Below are 21,772 nucleotides of genomic sequence, written 5' to 3'. Positions count from 1 at the left end.
AGTTACACAGGCCATGTAACGTGGTCAGAGCTCAGCACAGTGGCTGGCTACAACCCTTGTGCAATGAAAGAACAGAAAGCATAGGTAGCTTCAGGAAATGGGATTTTATAATGTAACAGGAGAAGTTGTGGATTTTATCCCTCATTCTCTTTTGAAATGAATTTCAGTCAGTTTTATGTAAATGCTTTGCACACACACACATATATTTGAAAAGGAGCGTTCCCCAAGATCTTTACAATATCACAACTTTGGGTCTTTCTGAAACCATCAGCTTCACTTCCAAGAACCGCCTCAGCACCCCTCTGAAGGGCTGCAGCTGCCCCAGCGCCTAGGCAAGCCCGAGAGCTGCTCCTAATATCCTTTCTGTTCGACATGGACACAACCTCCAGCCTCACAAAGGCCCTTCCAGCTGGGAAAAGCACGACCACATTTAGCTGTAGAAAGAAGCCAGCCGAGATAACCTCACGATCGGGGCACGCCTGACTGGGCTAGCCTGGGGCACTGCCCTCACCTCTCGCCGGGCTCTCCTCACCAAGCCAGGCCACGACGCTGGTCCACCCGCGCCTCCAGCCCCTCTGTGGGGCTCAGGCTGAGGGGCAGTCGCGGAGGCTTCCCACACCCGGCCTGTGGAGCCCCGCAAGAGCCGCCTCACAGAGCGCTCAGCTCCGGGCGAGCTGCTCGGGAATGTAACCCTTAACTCTCGGCCGGCAGCCCGCTCCCCTCCCGCACGGCGGCACAGCTGCCTCTGCCGGCAGCCCGCCGCGCCTCGCGGGGTCGCTGTGGCAACCGCGTTCCCTCTCCGTGCCCCTCGGCCACACTCCACCCCTGGGCCCGCGATCTCTGAGTCATCCGCTTCGCGATTGGGCCGCAATTTCTCGCCGACCAATGGGAGGCGCCGGCTCGCAGCGGCGCAGTGCCTGCCGCTTTCGGCGCCATCTTGCCGCCGCGGGGGTAGCCGAGCACCGCATTGTGCCGGCCCCGCCATGCCTCACTACCAGGCTTGGGAGGAGTTCACGCGTGCTGCCGAGAAGCTCTACCTCGCAGACCCCATGAAGGTGAGGGGCGCTGCACCGACAGGCCTCGCGGGAGGGACGGGAGGGATGAGCGGCCGAGGTGGGCCTTCGCTGCCCGCAGTAGGCCCGGGGCGGAGCGGCTCTGTGGTGAGGTGGTGGCTGCGGCGCTCTCGGTTCGTGTCCTGTTGCTGCCCAAGGAGGCAGGCGGGCGCTGGGCCCACGCTGGGCCGTGGAGCCGGCTGCAGGGCGGCCTTCCAGGCAGGATGCGGGTCCCCGGTCGGCCGCGGACCTCTGTGCGGTGTGTGGCGGAGCCTGCGGGTGTGCTCAGGGTGGTTGTGGCCCGCACCGGGCAGGCGGGAATCAGCAGCCGGGGCGGGGGGTGCTCATGTAAGACCCCCAAATCGCGCGTAGAGGACGGCGCAATAGGTGGTGTTATTGAGGTGCGGGCCTCGAGAACCGAACCTCTGAGACTTGCTCATTTACAGTGTACCTGTGAGTTAGAACTGGGATTACGAGTTCTGCGGAATGAAAGGTGTGTCGGGAGTGGGTTTGGTTTATGAGTTCAGAACCTCTAAGACTGCATCATTTGAATTCGTCTTTCTAAAAAGGTAAAGCATTCATTAGGTCTTACGTAGTGATGCCTGCAGTGCCTTTGCAGACTGGAAGATGCTTGCTTCCTAAAGAGTAATTGGTCTAAGAATATTCTTGCTGTATGACTGCTTTTTGGTTTTGGTAACTTTTTCAGGAATGTAGTTTGTGCAACTGTTAAAAGTAACTTAAGTACTCAGAAAAAGCGTTATAATTATTAGAGCAGCACGCAAGGCAGTGTGGAACCCATGACTGAGAAGACATGAGGGTAAAAATGACCTAGTTTTCTTCCCCAAAAATAGAGGACATGGAGACACCTTCAGAAGTAGTTTTTAACAGTGGATTCCCCAACACTGGGTATGTTTCAAGATTCATCTGAACGGGGTGCTGGGACATCTAGTCTGGGCCATGCTTTGCCTGGAAAGATTGGACTAGCTGATCCCTTAGGTCCCTTCCAACCTGGTGTTCTATGATTCTATGAGCTGCCTTTAATTAGTGTAGGTGATGGCTTCATATGCAGTTGCCACTCTCTAGTGACAGTAAAATTGTCCTGGTTTACCTTCTTATGCTCTGTAATAGTCAATAAAATGAAAGACAAGGGATGCTGCTGCAGCCAGGAGTTCCTCTTCCCCTGTTCTGCAGGGCCCTCCAAAGGTAATCGCTCCCCATCCATGACAATAAACTTGTCTTGTACGAAGGAAGGAGTTTACGTAGGCTCCAGAGACGTACAGAGAACAAGCCTTAGGAGCTTTTCTGTGTAACTTGGCTTCTCAAGGAACCAAGGGAAGAACAACAATCGTGGGAGAGAGTGCATGTTCTCCGTGGGCTAGCGAGCTCAGTATTGAATGGTCCTGTCTTTTGTGGGAACAAGCTATCTGTCAAGTCCATGTCTGCTTGTGGCAGCCTCTCCTGTTCTTTTGGAACAGTAGGAACTCTCAGAGAGGAGTTGAATCTTGAAAGCAGTTAATTTGACAGAAGTCAGTCCTCTGATTTTAATTACGTTAAAAGTGCTACTCTTTGTATCTTCCCCTTCCACTTGCAAAAACATCAGAACACTTCAAATCTGTCTGTAGGCAGTGGTGCAGCTATTGAAATAACTGTGGTGGCTGGAAGTACCACCGGTTTACACATTAGGTTAGGTATCATAGAAGAAAAAAGTACAACTGTTAAGCTTACCTCACTGAGTTAATCCCTTTCAATTCTTCATTTAGACTTGATTTTAGATTTAGACTTCATTTAATTTTTTTTTTAAGTGTTTCAAGATTATAAACACAAGCTTTCAGTTAGTTCTTCTGAAATGTCTTGTATTGCCACGACTCCTATGGTTCATCCTGCCTGTCACTGAGGTCTCTGCAGTTCTCCTTGCTGTATTTACCATGGTTTTGAACATGTCTGATGTTAAGTTTCTGATGCTGCTGTAATACTGGTTTAACACGTTAGGCAGGGAAAAGTGATGGTTCAACTCCCACATCATCCTGGCTGTGGGATTAGTGACCACCATGGAGGAAATGAAAATATGAAGCAGCACATACTTACAATAAAAGGTAGTCTGAATGTGGGCAGATTTCCTTCAGGTATGCTGTTAGAATTGTTAGCTGTGGACCTTAATTCTTAACAATGTTTGTCATTTCAGGTGCGGGTTGTTCTCAAATACCGCCACTGTGATGGGAACCTCTGTATCAAAGTCACAGATGACGTAGCTGTAAGTACAGAATATATTCCTCTTTCAGGGCTTATTGTGCCTCTCACAGACTTGCATTTTTGCTGCCAGTCAACTTGCGAGCTCTTGGCTATTGTTCTCTAAACTTGTGCTCAGCCTTCCTTAGTTGCTGTGTCTGTGACTGACACTGACCTGTGGTTGAACTCTGCACAGTCCAGGAAAAATAACACCTCAGTGTCCTTTACAAGTGTCAGCATAATTCAGGATTTTAGGAAAACAAGCAATACAAAAATCTTGCAAGCTCTATTTGAAAATGCTTCATGGAGCGACACTGATGGCTTCTGCTGAAGCTTTTCAGGAACATCTTCAAACACAGGTGTCTAGTAGTGTGAGTGTGGCCCTTTTCATTTGCTCAGAGTGGTGACAACTTCCAGCCATAGGTTAAGCTCCTTTTTGGTGACTGTGGGACAGTGGGGTGATGATGAGACTGAAAGACAAGATTCCATTGCAGTTCAGAGATCCCGTTTTCTGAAATGCTGCCATGGTGTCAAGTACTCATTCAGTGAACACTGGAACATACATGCAACATGGAGTTCTGCACTGTTCTTCCCAGGGCTGTTGTTCAGGGAGGTGGAGCAGCTGTGCTTACTGGTTGCTCTTGTTCTAAATAGCCTGAAAGGGTGCTTAGAAACATGGGGGGGGGGGGGTTAGGGTGGTGGGCATCGGTGTGTGTGTGCTAATGTACATGCCAGTGCCAGGTTCTTGCTACTAGTGATGTAGCCAAGTTGTTTTTCTGCAGTTCAGAGTAAGCAATAGTAGTCTGCCCTTCTCTGATCTTCAGACTTGGAAAAAGTCAAATTTCTTCTTTGCAGGAAAAGTAGCCTGGCATGGTATTCCAATAGCTGCGAGAGATGTGAAACTCCACTTCTTGATAGGGTGATAGGGCTTGACATGGGCGAGATGTTGAGTTCGGGGCACTGATAGCAGGGGGAATGGGGGCAGTTTAGTTGAAATCTTCCATATGGGAAGTTGGAGTAGGCTGGTTCATGACTGTGAACTCTTTTCAGTTACAGGCTTTCCTACCTGCTTCCAGTCAGGGAAAGCTGTTACACTGGGGGATGGCAGGGGATTGGTTTTGTTTGGGATTGGGGGCCGGGGGGGAGGGCTGCCTTTTTTCTTAAGGCAGGAAGGGAAGTTTTCTTTGATGTTCAATCTTTAGAACTCATACAGTTGAAGGAAGAAAGAAACTATTTTCTAGTGCTTGTCTTTAACTTAAAATAGGAGTGTAATACTGGCAAAAGCCACTGTGTTCACAGCACTGGGGAATGGAGTATTCTAGGTTTTTTTCACTGTTAGATCAGCCTGGGCAGTCATACTTCAGGCTGTACAAATGTAAGGAATTACTTAGTCAGCAAAAAAAACCCTAAGCAGTTTTATGGTAAGTCACTAACACATTGCTTGTCCCTTTCGCATTTACAGACTTGTCACATCAAAGAGTTCCTTTTTATCTTAAATCAGATGCAATGTTCCTTATTTAGGACTGTCTCACATTTTGCCTAAGAGAAGGGATTCCCATCAGTGGGAAATACTGATTTTGTGTCACTGGCAGTGTAACACTAAAGACTGTGAAAGGCAAAATAAACTTACTTCCAGAATACAGTGAAATAGGAAAGGAATTCCAGGTTTAAAATCTGATTTTGTTTTTTAGAGAACACAAACAGTGTCTTTAAAGACAGCTTTAACCTTAAGTTTTAGCACCTTCTTTGGGAGAGAAGAAACCTGGATAAATCATGAGCTTCCCTATTTTCAAAATGGAAAGTGTGAGCCTTTCAAAGAAACTTGTGTCAACACAGATGTTTTAAAATAGGGTAGGGTAGATGTTGCTGCTGCTGATTTGTAACAACGTGCTGCAAATGAACATTTAAGTACATGTTTTGTGTGTTTCAAGCACAAGTATCTTGCAACTATAAACAGGATAAAACCAGTTTGAGAGAAATCTGATGTGAAGCAACTTTCTCTTACAGTGTTTGCTGTATAGAACAGACCAGGCACAAGATGTAAAGAAGATTGAGAAATTCCACAGTCAGCTCATGCGACTCATGGTGGCGAAGGAATCCCGCAGTGCTGCCATGGAAACAGACTGAACTGCTGCAAATACAATGAGCGCTCCGGTCATGTTTCACTGGAAGAAGATATCTCTTGGATTTGAACGAATACTGGGACAGGAGATGCTTTCATGGACTAAGTGGACTGATGGCAAGTCTGAAGCATTTCCCCTCCCACCCTCCAGGCTCTGCTTTGGAAAACTAGGGAAATAAATGCTTTCAGTTGAAAGCTTATATTTATTTTGGGGAATTGAACAAGAAACTAGTCTTACCCAGTAGGTATGCTAAGAAGACAAGTAAATATTTTATATCTATAGTACTTTAATCTGAATTTGATGGGCCACAAGCTTATTTCTGGAAAGTAACTATTTCATACAGGTTTCATTGTGTTCATACCTTATGCTGGTATATTTGCACAGTGGGAAGGTTTATTAACCTGACTAGTACTGTAGCATGATGACTGGATCTAATAAATATCTACATAAATGATACACATCAGTGGGGTTTAGGAGAACAGATGTTTTCTGCACTGCAGTGTTAAAATTGCCATTTTGTATTAACACTGTCATTAGCAAGACTTCAGCTTTTACTATTGATCTTGGTCATAAGCTGTGCATTATCTGTGATGCAGTTTGTAGAACTCTTATATTGGTTAAATAAAACTTCTGTATTTTAAAAATGGAAGTAAAACTTCACTTGAACATTGCTAGAGATGGGTGAGAAACTGGGAATTTCTTTTCTGCTTATGAAAATACTAAAGAGTAGCGGCTTTTTTCCAGACTTGGAACTATTTTAGACTAGCCAGGGGACCTTTTCCCATCCTTGCTTCAGGCATTGTTGAAGTATATCAGCAAGACAATTTCTGGAAGCTCTTGCCTGTTATATTAATAGAAAAAAATGCAGCCAAACACTCTAGCTTCCTTATTTTAGCAGTTTGCAAACTGCATTTTCAAATATTATATGTGGCAGATGGATGTCAGCCAACTAAATCAATGGCTGAAAACCAGCTTAATAAACACTTAAAATACCACTGTCAAAAAAGCAGACCAACGCTTCTGTGGTTTAGACTTGTTTTTCACTGGTACCTCTGGGAAGCTGATGGAAGGCTTTTTGCTGGAAATCCCAGTAGCTGAAATGGATACTTGCTTTGACTAGTTCTTGCATACTTAAAACCAGATGAATATTTTAATGACATTAGCTTATTGGCATAACTAGACTTTTCCAGGACTAATGTTTTGGGTTAAACCAAGCCACAGAAGTCTGTAGTGGCATTTCTGTGTAACAAAACAATCGACTGAAATAGCTACCTGCTGTCACTTACATAAAAATAATTGAGCTACTTGGAAGCAGTGGAGTTCCCACATTTGCCAAAGGCTTGGAAAAAACCCCAGGCTTGAATATTGCATTAGAGTACCCTTTTAACTGAACATATGATGATGCATATTGTTGGAATAGAGCTAAATTCCCAGTGAAGACTCACATCCTAGTGTACAGGAGTGACTGGTATGTATCTAACGGTTTTGGGTTTGTATTGGCTTTTGAAATACAAATAAATCCAGAGAGAAGGTTAAACTTTGTTTGAAGTTAATGAAGATACTGTAATACTGAACATTTTCCTTGACGCTCCAAATTATTTTCCTAATGTTTGCAATATAATATGTTAAGTAGTTGAACCACTTTTGTCTGAAGCACGGTTCTGTGCTATGAATGGTCCCTACACAAAGTCATGAAAATATTTAAGCTGTTAAACTGGCAGGTGAAAAGGCTGCAGCTGTTCTAGTGTAGGTTTTGGACATCTCTTATAAAATGGTTTGGCATGTAGATGTCTTCTGTGAGCTGAAGTGCAGAAAGGCTTGATTGATCTTTAAGGTCTCTTCCAACCCAAAACATTCTCTGATGATGATGATACTTACTTATGCTTGGAGGATACAGTAAAGAGGGAGAGAAAGAAGACTGTAGACAGACTTAGTGTCTGTATATATATTTGTATATATCTATCTATATATATTTAAGCAGGTTTTAGAAGGGGGGTACTGTTGTCCAGTGGAGATGGGGATGACAGTACTCTGTATTAGAGTAGCAGCTGTCAAGCAAAAGAAGCAGGGAAATGGATTTCTGGTTTTCTGAATTCAGAGATTATTTCTGTAAAACCATAAGGAAAGACTAATGCTACTTTTGCAAGAGATGCATTGTTCAGCTTGTTCTCCATATACTCACAGAAAAACTAGGGTGGTTCTGTGCAGTCAAGAATACTAATAAATCTACTGCTTGAAAAGAAAAGAAAGAAGCTTTTGGAAACGACTGATGCTTCTTGACTGTCCTGGAGTTTTCAGCAACTTCAGTACTGTGTGTGAGCTCAAAGCTCTGCTTTTTGGTCTTGAGAGTGCATATGTAGACTAATCACTTCCCTGACAAACCTTCAAGTCCATCGTATTGCCAAATACTCAAATGTGGCCATTGGTATGTGATGAAAAACCCAGCTTGATGTGGCTGCTGTGCCAAAGGGGTGACTGGATGCTCTGCATGTGAAGCACTGAATTTGGCAGCCCAGCATGTGAGCAAATGCTTCTGATCACCATGTGGGAGTTTGTGCCAGTCACAGGCACAAACAGGAGCAGATGGGCTACGTGTGCTGCTAAAGACAGGTAATCTTTGAGAAGGGGAATGATTAAAAAGGACCTTTTTGCTTGCTGTAGCTAATTTTGTTGCTGCATGTTAGTTATCTTCAGTAATTGCTCTGTTTTGTGAGAACAGTTTAATAAAGAATATTGTTCTTGTTACTGCACAAAGAAATTGGATTAGTTTGCCCATGAAATTTATTTTGGTTTTCTGGTGGTCTCACTTCCCAGATTCTCTGTCTGAGTGCCTTTAATTCAATTCTTTCTTTGTGCACAGCACTTAATCTTTGTGTCTCAAATCTTCCATGCACTATCACTCCTGTTTTCCTTAAGGGGTTTTAACCCTGGTCTTCTACAATGTAGTCTGTTAAGTGTATTCTGGATTGCATAAAGATCCTTAAATTATCTGTAGAAGTGAGAATTTTGATGAGAGGTCTTTGATTTAGAGATCCTTATGGAAGGGGCCTTTGTTTCCACTGATGTCCTGGCCTGACACTTTAAAGAGTGATGGATTTATTCTGTAAAATTGGATGCTTTGGTACACAGGTCTGTCACAATGGGAAGAGGAACTGAAGCCAAGCAGGTGCATTTAAAAATGTTTTAACTTGTCAAAATAATTACATTTTATCTCTGTAAGTTCCTTCCTGCAGTATAAAAGTGGCTAAAAGTCAATATTTTGCTATAATAAATGTGAAGAAAGCCTGATTTCTGCCAGATGTGGTTAAGACTTACAGAATCACCGGGTTGGAAGGGACCTTAAAAGCTCATCCAGTTCCAACCCCCTGCCACAGGCAGGGACACCTTCCACTAGACCAGGTTGCTCCAAGCCCTGTCCAACCTGACCTTGAACACTGCCAGGGATGGGGCAGCCACAGCTTCTCTGGGCACCCTGTGCCAGTGCCTCAGCACCCTCACAGTAATTAATTTGTTCCTAATACCTAATATAAATCTCCCCTCTTTCAGCTTAAAGCTGTTCCCCCTTGTTCTGCCACTAGAGGCCCTTGTGAAAGTCCCTCTCCAGATTTCTCGTAGGCTTAGATGATACCATAGGTTGCTGTTAAAAGATGATGTTACCTGGAAGCCGTTGTACTATAGGCAGAACAAATCCTCTCATCTTTAGTAAGGATGGTAACCAGCTTATGCGGGGATGATGCACATTGCCGCAGTGCACCAGTGCTTTTTTCACTTCCGGCTTCGTGGGAAAAAATGACACTGTAACTACCTTTTCAGTGAAGTTTGAGATCTAAAGTAGAAAAATTAATATATAGCAAATAGATTTTTCTGTATAACTTAACTCTCATCTAGACTGCAGCTTCTGCACAAGTCCAGTTTCCTTCAAGACTCTGTGAACATTAGTGAGTGACTTTAGGGAGTAGAAGTTTAGCTGAAAACAGTATTATTCTTTGTACAATATGCTCTGTGCTAAGGTTACTTTGAAATTAATTGAATGGAACAAAGCTGTTTTGGTCAAGTGTATCTAAGGAGTCTTCTTGTAAGATAACTTTTTAAAGGAAACTGAAGAACTAATACTATTTTTTTGCTCAAGTTATTAGTGATTACTTCTCAAGACATGGGGTGTCAATTCTGAAAAGCTGATACCACTTTAAATGTAGATGCTGCATGACTCAACACAAATGTTTGTTTATGAAGATTTTATCTTTTATAAAGGCTTTGAGAGTTCAAAGTTTAAATATAAGCTGGAGTTGAATTGTCTTTGTTGCTGGGGATGACAAAAACATGCCTTTCATCTCTTACTACTTTTACCATAAGTAAAAGACTGGCTTCCAGATGAACCTACCCACCTTTCTGCTGGGCTGAGTTGTTATGCACTGAAGGCAGGTGTGGACTTTCGAGTTTATAGAATTGTTAGTTTTAAGATGAGAATGATGCCACAGTATTTCAGAGGCAGATTAGTTACTCAGCAAAATACGAAACATGGTAGCTTGCTAAGCCCTGCTGATTATGCAAGCTTGTGTAGGTCCTGTAACTGCTTTAACAGCCTAAATGCTCCCAAGAGAATGTGGGCTTAAACTGGACCATGTAACACTGACGCCTGTGGAAAATGAGCAAATAAAACCATGGTCACAGCATGATAGCAGAGTTAACTGCCTTCGTGCAAGTACACGCCCTATTGTTGAACATAATCTTTGCTGCTGGTGAAGGTACGTGCTTATTTTCTGTGCCAAAGCTAGTTATAGGTGTGTGTCCTGTAATGGGAGTGCAATTACTTTCTGCCATTCTAGAAGCATCTTAAGTAATGAGTGCTATTTCTGAGTGCTCTTAGGTGGAAATACTCTAATAGCGTTGTACTCAGCCTGTTAGTACTCCTCATACAGGCAGTTCCTAGGTGTTGTGAATGTCAGTATCATAAAACTAAAGAGTATGGTGCTTCTCTTAATGTTGGTGTTTATGAAAGTGTTTTCTATTTAAATCAAGACCAGCTTTGTGGATATTTTGCTTTGTTTTTGTAGCAAGTTTTGATTTTGTGCTCACATTCTTTGCCTCCTTTTTTTGTGGCAGTTTTTAGTCATTTTATTAGAACTTAAACCACCAGTCATATCGAGAGGTCTGGGAGAGATGGTTTTTTATTTTCCTTGAAGTTGTGTTTGCATGTTGGGTTCATGTTTTGTCTAGAAGAAGTGGTATCTGTTCATAAAAGGACTAATCTCTATTGTTCTGCTGCTACTGAGCAGAATCTTCCTGAGTACAGGCATGTGTTTACAGTGAGATTCTAGAGCCTGGCTTCTTGGAGAGGGGACTGAGTTTTCTAGACACCTACTGAATGGCTTTACTGGCTGATAGTGAGCAAGTGGGAATTTGCTTCTTGCATTGGCTAGCAGAAATACGTATTTTAACTGGGTTGCTCATGCATGTAAAGACAATCTATAATACAGTTCTGCTATCATTATGTGGCTGAAAGATGAAAGGCTTGCCTCAGGGCACTGACAAATGAGCTCTGGCAAACTGCGTGTGGCTTAAAGATGCTACCTCCCAAAGGCATCTGCTCCTTTCTGGAGTCAGCAGGCAAGAGGGTGAACTAATGCCTTAGACGTGTTCATGTGAAAGTGTCTTACTGTAAACTGCCATAAAGGATACCTTTTAAATCTGGGGGCAGGAAGTAAACTGACCTTCTCAGTGAGTGATTGACAGCTGGGTTTTTTTATTAAACACATTGGCTGTGGCAGTGCTGCCCTATGAACAAGATTCACCAGGGATTGTTTGTTTGTGCCCAGAGGCAAGCTTTTCCCCTGTGTTGGTCACAGCAGACCCACATAACATGACTATATTTAAACATGCAGAGAACCAATCATGTTTTAACAGAGCAAAAAGCTGCTTTGCAAAATAGCTGCTTAACCACTGCAGCATCATTGACCATCTAATGAAAGTGCAAGGCCTGGGATTCCATGGTCAATATAACAGCTGGTTGCCGGTCCCTGTTGCTTCTGTTACCCTGATTCCAGTGTGCCTCAGAGCCTCAGCTGAAGCCTTTGGATGTACAGTGCATCAGAGAACTCAATGTTCTGGAGAGCTGCCATTTTGATTATTCTGCCTGGTTCTGTGCTGAAGTGGCTTCACAGAAGGTCAAATGGGTGCTAGAGGGTGTGAAATGGAGGGGTTGACAGGGATGGGGAGAACAATAGCAGCAAAAGAGCCAGCAGTTAGACTTGCTTAAGCTGCCATGGAACCCCAGCCTAAATATCTTGCATCTTGTGATTTCCCTGACTTGCTTGTAAAAACCTCCTGTCCATCCCATTAAATGCTCTGTAATGTACATGCCATACAATAGTTACCTAAAGATTCAGTATGTCTGAATTTTTCTGTATTGTTCCATAATGGTACAGAAAGTGTGGGACTAAAGACTGTAGATGATATTCTCCCTAATGGCCTGTAGCACTCTGGTAGCCTCTCAAATGGAGTAACCAGAATTGAAGACACAATACAAAGTGAAGATTACATTATGGATTTTTTTTTTTACTAAACTGTGGTGTAACTCTTAACATTCTTGAAGTGCTGATTTAAGAAGGCATCAGCACGTAGGAAGGTGTATAGACTGCCATAGTAACCACTCTGTGCAGCAGATCCAAACCAATACATTCTGAACGTGCCTCCAGAATACATCCAGGTGGCTGAACCTTGATACACAAACACTGAAACACCTATTGCGTGTGATTTCACTGGGGGTGAGGATGGGTTACCTTGATTTCATGATCAGTTTTCCTTCCCTATTCTGACTTCTGTGTTAAGCTTCCTTCTTTTCTGGCTCTTCAGTCATTTCTTCTTCACTTGTTTTAAACTTATTCTTCAGATCTTTCAGACATGTTCCTCTTATCTTCCTCTATAGAGTTGATAATGGTGACTTTTTGGTTTGCTTGGGGGAAGACAATTGTTATGCAGTTGCATCTTCCCATTCTATTTGTGGGTGTTAATAGAAGATTTTGTTCTCAAATCTGAGCTTTGGTAGAGGGAGATTCTCCATTGTCACACTTGCCAAGAATACACGTGTACATGTCACAGAAGCATTAATAATAGACTGCATGACCACTTCCTTATCCAATAATATAATCCAATAGTATAAGAATATCCAATAGTATAAGGAAATAGGTTTTTTGGATATCAAAAAAGTACTTAGGCTTTAGCAAATGAGAAGATCCTTCTGCTTGCGAATGGGAAGCATCTTATGGTCAGTACCATTAAAGCACAGCTGAAAAACTAGTACTTAATGATTGGCAATTTAACACCCACAGGAAGACATACACATATACGTAAGAGTGGTATCTCCACAGCAGGAACTTTGAACTATCCTGTCTGCTTCATGAAAGAAAGAACTGGAAGGCCCTGAGGAGAGCCTGGATGACTGAAGACACGTCTTAAGAACATGGGACAACCTGGATGAAGTATGAAACTACTTCTTTAACAAGCTGGAGAGGCTGGAGTTACTGGCTAACTCGAGTTTGGAGCTGGCATTCTTATCACATTTTTTCTATCCCCTATTTGTTACTTTTCATTAACTAAAATAGTCAAATACAGAATCTGTATGGTAGCTGTAATAAAGTGTTACAACAGTGCGACATAATGCAGTTGCATTTCTATCATCCTATGAAAGTTTTGTCTTACTATGAGACACAGTCTTACCTGTATGTGTGCAAAATCCCTGTGGTCCTACAGAAGCAAGATGGGTTGCTACTAATACTTTTGTTGTTTAAAGCAAAACAGTGTGGAGCTGCTGGTGAAGACAAATGCCTACGTAGGGGTAAAACTGCCAGCTAGCGTGTTTGGGGTGGAAGGAGAAAACAACAAAGCTGTACTTACAGAATGATTTAGGCACTTGTTGCTTTAAGACATTTAAAACATTACATTTAGCTACTAATGGCTGCTCATATCAACATGGCATGAGAATTGCACCACGTACTCTTCGTGCAAAGGACTGCCTTAGCTGACTGGGATGGTTGAGTGGAAGAGGTTGAGAGATGTGAAACGAATTGTCTGTGATCACAAGGTTTTTGCTTGTTAAGACTTTTCTTCAACAATGCGAACAGAGAACTGATGCGGTGCAGAGGTGATGAAAAGGTAAAATTGGAACTCGGGAGGGAAGTGATAGGTGAAAACTGTGACTGAGTGGGAAAACCTCAAAGAGCTGATGAAGAAATTAAGTCACTTGTTAGGTACTTACGGATAGGATTAGTTGCCACCGCTGGAACTTCTGAGGCTTGCTCTGATTTCTCTCAACAAGTTTGGAAGACAGGCTTTGGAGAATCCAGGGAAAAGCACCATGGTACACGGGTTCTTAGTGTTCTGTCAGGCACACAGCTGTGCTGCATGGGACAGTAGCTGGGCAGCTGTAAGCAACCTGCATGCGCTTCTCCTCACTCATCCCTACTACAGCTCTGTGAGTGCCGGTGAGAACGGCTGAGAGGCCACTTGAGAAGCTCACACATAGCTGCTGTGCCCGAATTCTGGCACTCCAACCGTGATTTAAGTGTTTACCGGGCTGCAGCCTGTAGCGCTCTGTGACCAGCTGTGCATCGCAGCCCAGGTGAGCCCCATCGCTCCCCACTCACCGATGTTTGGTCGGTGCTGAACGTGGCCAGAGAGCTCCAAATCCCGTGTCTGGGGCCGGCATCTAGCGCATAAAGCCTTCGCGGCCGTGTCCTTGTCAGTCCCCAGCTGAGGTGGCCGCGGAGGGCCTCAGCTGCGGCCTGGGCCGCAGTCCGGTGTTTCCCGCCTCCAGGACATGAACTACATCTCCCAGCGGGCTGCGGAAAGAGGGGCCCGGCCGGTCCCGTGCACTTCGCCCGGTGGGCGGCCCCAGCGGCGAGCACAGCGAAGCGAGCGCGGTCCCGGTTCTGGCCGCGGCAGGTAATGGCGGGTGGCTGCCGGGCGCGGTGTGAGGGGAAACCCGCGGGCTCGCTCCGTCGCCTGAGGGGAGAGTCTCGACACCGCGCTCCGGCGTCGGGTTGTGCTTTACCTCACAGCCCCTCTGAGTCGCTCCGCAGCCGTCCGGCAGCACGACCGCGGCGTTGAACCCGCATTTCAGCCTTTGCCCCGCTCGTGTGGCGGCGCGGCCGCGGCTGAGGTAACGGGGCCCGCGGGATGTTTGAATTCCCGCCCGTGGTGAAGCGGTGCCTCGGCGGGACAGCGCTGAGGGAAGAAGAAGATAAGCGAGTGCTCCGGCGCCAGCTTCCCGTCCTGTGAATGCAATACTTACACAGGTGGTTGTGTGTGCAGCGTCTCCCGCCGAAGCCTGCAGAGAGTCAATCCGGAGGGGGAGCGGGGACCCCCGAGAGCGGGTTCTGTGCCTGCAGGGCTTAAATATCATTGTTTTAAAGAGTGTGTGCCTCTCTGCCAGCTGGTAGCATCAAAATGCTATAAACAGTCTGTTAAATGCTATAAACAGTCTATTAAAGTCTGAATAATAGCTGTGGGCTGGGTGGGGTATCTGGGTTGATTTTGGGAACAGAAAGTCCTTAAGCTGATTTGGGGGTAGAGTGGATGTGACATTCCTTTGCTGGAGCCAGGGTTGTTTGTCCAGAGGCAAGTTCTTGATAAGCTGGCCTCAGTGCTAAGAGTACTTTTATGTAGTGTTCATTGGGAATCTGGCCAGATTTCCTGGTTTGGTTAAGAGTAAGTGGTTTTAACTATTGTGATATAATAGACTGGTTTTGGTTTTGTTATTCATCTCTAAATGGGGATATGAAATGGAACTTCATGTTCATGGGTCATTTGCCAAACCTGAAAACTGTGTGAATGAGCATCATATACGTAGTCCCCTTTGCTGAACAAGCATTTTGGGGATGAGAAGAGAACCTTTTAAGTTTAATGACAGTATTTTGTTGCGTAACTGAGCAATCTGCAAAGACCAAGCAAATGACGCACTTGCTCCTCAAGTTTGGCGCAGTTTGTCAGAATTCAGATGGGATTTTGACTTTGCCCTGCAGTTAAAACATACCATGATCGAGTACATTGCTTAATTCTCCATTTCTGTTGAATTAGGCTGCCTTCTCATCCCTTATTTCCATAGCAAAGCTTTATCTAAACTAGGAGAACTTGCCTAGTTTTTGTAGGTGAGCCTGCAAGATGAGATCGGTCTTGGAAGCCAGTGCCTCAAATTTACTTACACAGCCACAAATGCAGATTTGATTGGCACTGTTCTTTTGAGATGCTGTGCTTCTACTCTGAAACGGATATTACTCCTGTCTGAAGTAAGCAGAAACTGAGACTTGAGTGCACAGATTGCTAATGTTTACTGCAAATCAATAGATGATAGGCACCAAAAGCAATTAGGCAGCTTGGGAAATCGATCCACAGTTGAATTTGTCCAAGGACAAGGATTAGATCTTTGTCAGAGCTGAAACCTTTATGGGGGGAAGGTCCTGGCACAGTGTCAAGTTCGTGACTCTTTGTTCTGCATCTTTCCCAGTCTGAATTCATATATAAAAACTTGTGTGTGATTTCCTTAAATTCTTGTTATTTCTTCTGAATTCTGTTCTTTTTCTTTCATAGGGGCAATCATGGTGTTGAAGTAAATAATTCAAAATAGAGCACAGTTGGTGCTGTATTACTAGTGCAGCCAGAATCCACATGCAATTTGTCTGTGTGAATTGCCTAAAATAGGTTTTTGGATTACTGGGTGATTCAAAAAGCCTTTTTTCCTCCCCTGTTGATCTACTGCACTTCTTGTATTTGGTCATTCCAGAGGGTAATACCATGTTTTCAGCCTGATTGTTTATCTAGGGTTTCAGCAAAGCTTTCAGTCCTACCCAGTAATTTTAGCCATAGAACTGCAATGTTTTAGTATGGTAAGCACTGTGAAACAAGTTCAGGCTTCTTAGTAGAATATACATGGCCAATTTGTGCTAAGTAATTACAACAGGTAAATAAAAAGGTTTGGGGTAATAATTCCAGAATGCTAACACTCCCAAAAATTCTCGTTTCTTCAGTAATAGTCTGTCAAGTAATTTGTCAGGGGAGAAGTAGCAAAGCAGGGATGGGGGTGGTAGGTGAAGTATAGCTTATAGCCCTAGGCAAAATGAATTGATTATCTTACCTATTCCTATGCACGTTTCTTGGAGTATAGCTGGAGCATTCAAATTTTGTGGCCAGAGGAGCAGAGGTAAAGCCTTACCTTTGGGGCAGAGTGTGCACAGCTTGGTTGAGCCTGAAAAAGGGGTTATTTTTTCATACAACACACAGTTCCAGAACCAGGGCAGTCTTCTTTTAACGTGTGAGTTCCAAGCGTGGCAAATGGATCTCTAATTACTGTGCAAGACCCTAAAGAAAAGTCACTTGGAAAGTAGAGCGTTTTGCTTCTCTCTGAAGAGCTTTGGTTTGCTTATAATTAATGTTCAAAATGCTTTCTCCCCTTCTGAATATTGCTACTGAAAAAGTCCTGGATTCTTCCTCTGGACTAACACATTATTTTTAATTAAAAGCATCATTTGTGTGTGTAAATGGGTATTTACATAAAAAAGCACAAAAATCTACTTTTGCTGTGGCATTTGCTTTAGTATCTTGGTCATGCTGGACTTAGCAGGATGGTTAATACAACAAATTTAATATACCCTTGGTCTTACAAGGGTTTTTTTGTTCTTTGGTTATTAACTGCATTATCAGCTTTGATATTTTTTAAGCATATTTTTATTGATTAAGTACTTTCTGATTGGCAGGGCTGGGAATATTATTGTGGGACTCACAGTAGCCACACTTTGTGAATTGCTTTTTTTGTTAAGTGTATGCTGCTGTCTTCTAATACATTGGCCAGAATGAGGAAATGATCTGTGATCGTGTTTATGGAGTGAAGAACAGGAGCTTTTTTCTAGGTTTCTTGCCTGGAAAGTGAGCTGTTCTCCAACACTCCTCCAACTTTCCTTGGAAACATCTCTGCTGGGGATTATGAGGTGTAACCCACAAGACAAGTAAAGGCTCAGCAAGCTTTTATTTGCGTTCTTTCTCTACCTGAAGCAGTTCTTGTATTTATTGCACCCAGCAGTCAATTGTGAACTTGTTTTTCCTTCTTTTGAACTCCGCAACAAAGACACAGAACCATTTCTCTACCAGTTTGTTCTGCATGCCCTGGCTGCCCACCACATCTGTACCCTGGGTGTGCTTTGCTGTCTAATAGGAGTCATTCTCTCAGGTTAAATGGCTGCAATATTAGGAATCAAAAATAAAGCTCTGTTGAAGGACCTGGTCCTCTTGCCTGCTTTATGAGGAGTGTTAATTGCTCTCAGCTGGTGGATACAGGTAGTGCACTTCTCTAGATGAAGCCCTTAAATCCAAAGGGGACTTAAATATTTAGTTATTATTAAGAGAGAGATGAAGTAGCAAGAATTGTTCTTGTTACATGTTTACTCTGGCACATCCTTTTGGTGTTGCAGTTATTTGATAGAAAATGATGACTACCATCTGTTCCCCTCATCTCTCATCATTCAAAGTTCCTTTTCTTTTTGAGAACGAAGTCTTCATAGAGAGATAACAAGTTTCTATCTCTTCCTGTTTCCATAGTCACAACTTATAATAAAAGTGGGGTTTCTTTCATTTTACACTCTCATACATGTTTTCATTTGTGCTGCCCTTACTATTTGGAGTCATGATCCTAATTTACAAGGTGCACCTCATCTTGCTCTCTTGCAGCTTGCCAAAAATTTCCTCTGGCAGTCCTTATGTTCATCATTTCCATCTCCACACCTTCTTTTAACTGGAAGGTTTTCATGTGCTTTGTTCCTACGTACTTTGGAGTGCAAGATTTCAAACTGTTCGCACTCTTCCCCTCTAAGGCACCATGTACACGTCAGTTCTGCATGTGTTAATAATTACAGGGTTTAGTAACACAGTTTTCTAACAGCGCTGTAATACAAAAAGCTTGTAAAGCTTTTGAAGATCTTTCCCTCTCTGATTTCATGGAAGAAACTTAAGAGAATTAGACTAATGGAAAATCCCACAGTAAAAAGGAGGACACATATTGTGCTGTACCACCAAGAAGTATGAGAGGAATCTGAGTCTTATCTAGAGATCATACCAGGCAAAACACTGGCACTAATACTATGGCAGAGGAGCAAGGCAAGCTTTTACTTTTTTGCAACTGGAAGTTTTGGTGAAGCTAAAAATAGAACCTGAATAAAGCCTGAGGAACAATTGCTTTGATCTCATTTCCTTATCTGTAGTATCCAATTCATTTGGTTCATCTGCATGCTTTTCCAGCCCGTCTGTAACATGCAGATACTGGCATAGGATGTGAGGAGGTTAACCTAGAAACTCTGGTGGAAGGCAGAGCAGAACAATGTGCTATTCATAACTTCTTTTCAGACACCAGGAATTAAATGTTGAAGTAAAGCTCAAGATGTTCTTTGGAGTCTATTTGATTGCACTGTGTCACTGAGTTGGCTGGAGCATGGCTAAGAACTGTCTTAAAAACTATTACTGGCATGATACCCTTCTCTTTGATAGTAACATGTGCTTTGAGAGCTCTGACAAGGAGACCCAGCTTTCAGCTGTGTTCAGCCCCAAGGTGATGCCAGGCTTCTGTCATTTCTCTGCATCCATTCAAAAACCCCTCTGTTGTTGGAATTTGAGGGTCATTAAATAGGGTAAAGGCTGAATAGGATAAAATCTTTGTATGATTTAACCTTAATGTTGTAGCTGTCAAATGCATTATTATGACAGTTTATAAAGAGTTCTTTTGCACTTAGTTACTGTGACATGGTCATTAGGTCACAGTAATGGGCATCACACAGATCCTAGGTTGGATTCTGCCAGTTTGTGTTAATGGAGCCCAAAGGCTTTTTTAAGACTCTCTGAAGGAAGTGGGTTTGTTCAAGCAGAGTAGAAGCACAATGAGGAAAGTTGAGATAAACGGGACGTGGTTTTCAGCAGCACATAAGAATGTGTTTGGCATGGATTTCAAAGACCAAGTAATGTTGCTTAAATGTGTCTTCTTGTAAACTGAGTATCTTCCTCTTAAAAATGTGGCATGCAGTATTTTAAATGATGATTGTGATATGAGCTTTGACCGGCTGGTAGTTGCATAAATAAATGCTACCTCAGGGTGAGGCAAAGTGGATAACAATGAACTTGGTCCCATGCTCCTTTTCTCTTATACTTATCTAGGCTTGGGTCTGAGTGCCCATCAGATTTCAGTGTAGTACTGAAGAGATGGTAACACTTGACTGTCATAGTATCATAGGGAAAAGAGGTGGGATATGTTGTAAAGGTGCTCAACTACTCCCCTGGAATGAAGTGCCTCGGGGACTAACTGCATAAGTACAAGTTCTGGGTGATGCATACAGATACCCTCAGAGCCTTAAACTGTGTTGATTGTTACTGTTGTTCCTCTCTGTTGGTTGTTCCTGATGTCCAAGGGCAAAGCAGATGAAGGGCTGCAAGGGAGCAGTGCCTCACTGCTGCAGGCATGGGGTGTTCCTCAGTGATGATGGAAGTGTTATCCCAACCCTGTCTGAGGTGCAGTGCCCTTCTCCTGGGAGAGGTCTTGCCATCCCCCTGGGACGGAGTGTGGTTTTTCTCCTTCGACCTCTTTCCTTGTTTGTATTCTTCCAAGTAGGTTCCTGCTGTACTGTCTAATTTCTGATTGTGAACAGTATAGAAAAAGATTGTGGAACAGAATGATATCATCTTTTCCTGCTGTTTTGGAGATAGCATTGTGTGCCACCTCCCTATGGCAATAAAAAATGTAAAAGCTAAATTTCTTATCAAGACAAGCCAGAAACTCTGTTGGATTTTTATTTCCTGTCTTTGAATTGCTTCTCTGCGTAGGACGCTTTATTTCATCCCATGCCTACCTCTCCTCCTTTCCTACAATGTTAATGTATCCTCTTATGCTCACCTGGGAGATGTTATCCGTTGTATGCAAAGCAATTTCTGTGTTGCTAAGCTATTTTGAAGCTTGTCATAATGCTCCATAAACTACATAAACAGTAAGCTTTTCTTATACAGATATCTTGACTTCATGGTTTTCTGTCTGTTTCTCGTGCTACACAAGGACAAAAAGGTGATAGGTACCTGAAGCTGGTAGGATGGAAACTGAGGGTGAAGGTTCTGGGACTGTCCCTTTTCGGCTGTCAGTGCTAAACTCATAGCTGTTAGAGGTGCCATGAGTTTTTGAAGTCCTTCAGCGTATTGTTTTTCCTTCAGCTCAGTTGGGAGGAGTAACCTGCAACTGCTGCTGTTCAGATCTGTAAACAAAGACACTGCAGCATCCTTTTCAGTAAAGCCTGATGGGTGAGTTTATGTAACACAACAAAAATAAATGAAAACGTTGCATCTAAATTGAGCTGTTATTTCTCCTGCAGAATAATTATTAATAAACATTGTATCTGACAGCATCAGAGTGTCCGAAGTGCTCTGAGCTTCCTTGCAGCCTGGTAGTAAACCAGCTTTGGGGAGAAAATGTTACTAACTCTAAGCCATGATCATCCCTGGCATGTGTCTGAAAGCAGCACAGTCTCTCACTTCACTCAGGCACTAGCTGTTTTGCACTGATAGGGTTTAGTAGCACCAGTTGGAGCTGTGGGTATTGCGCATCATTCAAGCTGGGGTGCATAGTGTTTGGGCCAAAACAGATTTCCAGACATGAGGCTGAAGGTCTTTCCAGTTGCTTATTTCTCTAATAACAAGTTTCAGCTGGATTCTAGTGCTGCAAGGCAGAGGTCAGTGATTACTAGTAGAACAAGATGGGGATTTTACCATTAAGCACTGTTCTCTGGGGCATCTGTTACTGGATACTGCTGAAGACAAAGCATGAGGCAGGATGTAGCTGAGACATACGTAATGATTGCTCTGATCCTGTGGGACTATTAACTGTTGTTAATGCATGAACAGTGCAAATCAAAATGCAAAAGATTGTTGAAAATTTGTGTTTTCCATATAGGAGTAGTAAGATACGTTGAGTGTTTGGGGGTTTTCTTGCAAACAACATATTTCTTAAGATACATTTGACCTTCAAGAGGAGCTAGGTTTTGGCCTATTTACTGGAACCATCACATTTCACTATTTTTCTTTCAAAACATGTTTTTAAAAGTAGCCAAACAAAAACATTCTCCCTTGCACTCTTTAGGATAAAAGTACTGTCTAAGGTATTTAAGTGCTGTCTACAAACAATATCCACCCCAGGGTACAGCAAAGTCTTGGAGCCTGAGTACTTGACCATGGAATAAATGGAAATATTTCCTTCTAAGGCCTTGCCTTTGGTCACATAAAGAGAGGAAAAAGCCAAAGCAAAACATGAACTCCCTTTGAAGTAGTCATTTATAAAGGCAACACGCCAGCGTGGCTGCA

General features: G+C 43.3%; 2 protein-coding genes across 2 annotated transcripts in view; both read left to right on the top strand.

The window, feature by feature from the left end:
* Nucleotides 1-925: 925 nt before the first annotated feature.
* Nucleotides 926-12,702, top strand: SRP9 (signal recognition particle 9). Its single transcript, XM_080616710.1, has 3 exons — nucleotides 926-1,055; nucleotides 3,235-3,303; nucleotides 5,286-12,702. Exons 1-3 carry the CDS (start codon nucleotides 984-986, stop codon nucleotides 5,403-5,405), a joined length of 261 nt encoding a protein of 86 aa, XP_080472836.1. The 5' UTR covers nucleotides 926-983; the 3' UTR covers nucleotides 5,406-12,702.
* EPHX1 (epoxide hydrolase 1) overlaps nucleotides 7,959-21,772 on the top strand; it is a 28,799-nt gene continuing 14,985 nt past the window's right edge. The window contains exon 1 of the mRNA XM_080616711.1: nucleotides 7,959-8,011. The gene's annotated coding sequence lies outside the window, so the exon portion shown is untranslated. The remainder of the gene's footprint in view (nucleotides 8,012-21,772) is intronic.

This window comes from Psittacula echo (assembly GCF_963264785.1).
Source record: "Psittacula echo genome assembly, chromosome: 4".
NCBI classification, from domain to species: domain Eukaryota; kingdom Metazoa; phylum Chordata; class Aves; order Psittaciformes; family Psittacidae; genus Psittacula; species Psittacula echo.
Note: the sequence above shows the minus strand (reverse complement) of the source record. Positions and strands in the feature narration are given on the sequence as shown.

Excerpts from the sequence above, each read along its gene's own strand:
- SRP9 (XM_080616710.1), top strand. The coding sequence starts at position 984 with ATGCCTCACTACCAGGCTTGGGAGGAGTTCACGCGTGCTGCCGAGAAG. Across the intron at positions 1,056-3,234 it reads ACCTCGCAGACCCCATGAAG|GTGCGGGTTGTTCTCAAATA; the intron begins GTGAGGGGCGCT and ends TTGTCATTTCAG. Across the intron at positions 3,304-5,285 it reads AAGTCACAGATGACGTAGCT|TGTTTGCTGTATAGAACAGA; the intron begins GTAAGTACAGAA and ends TTTCTCTTACAG.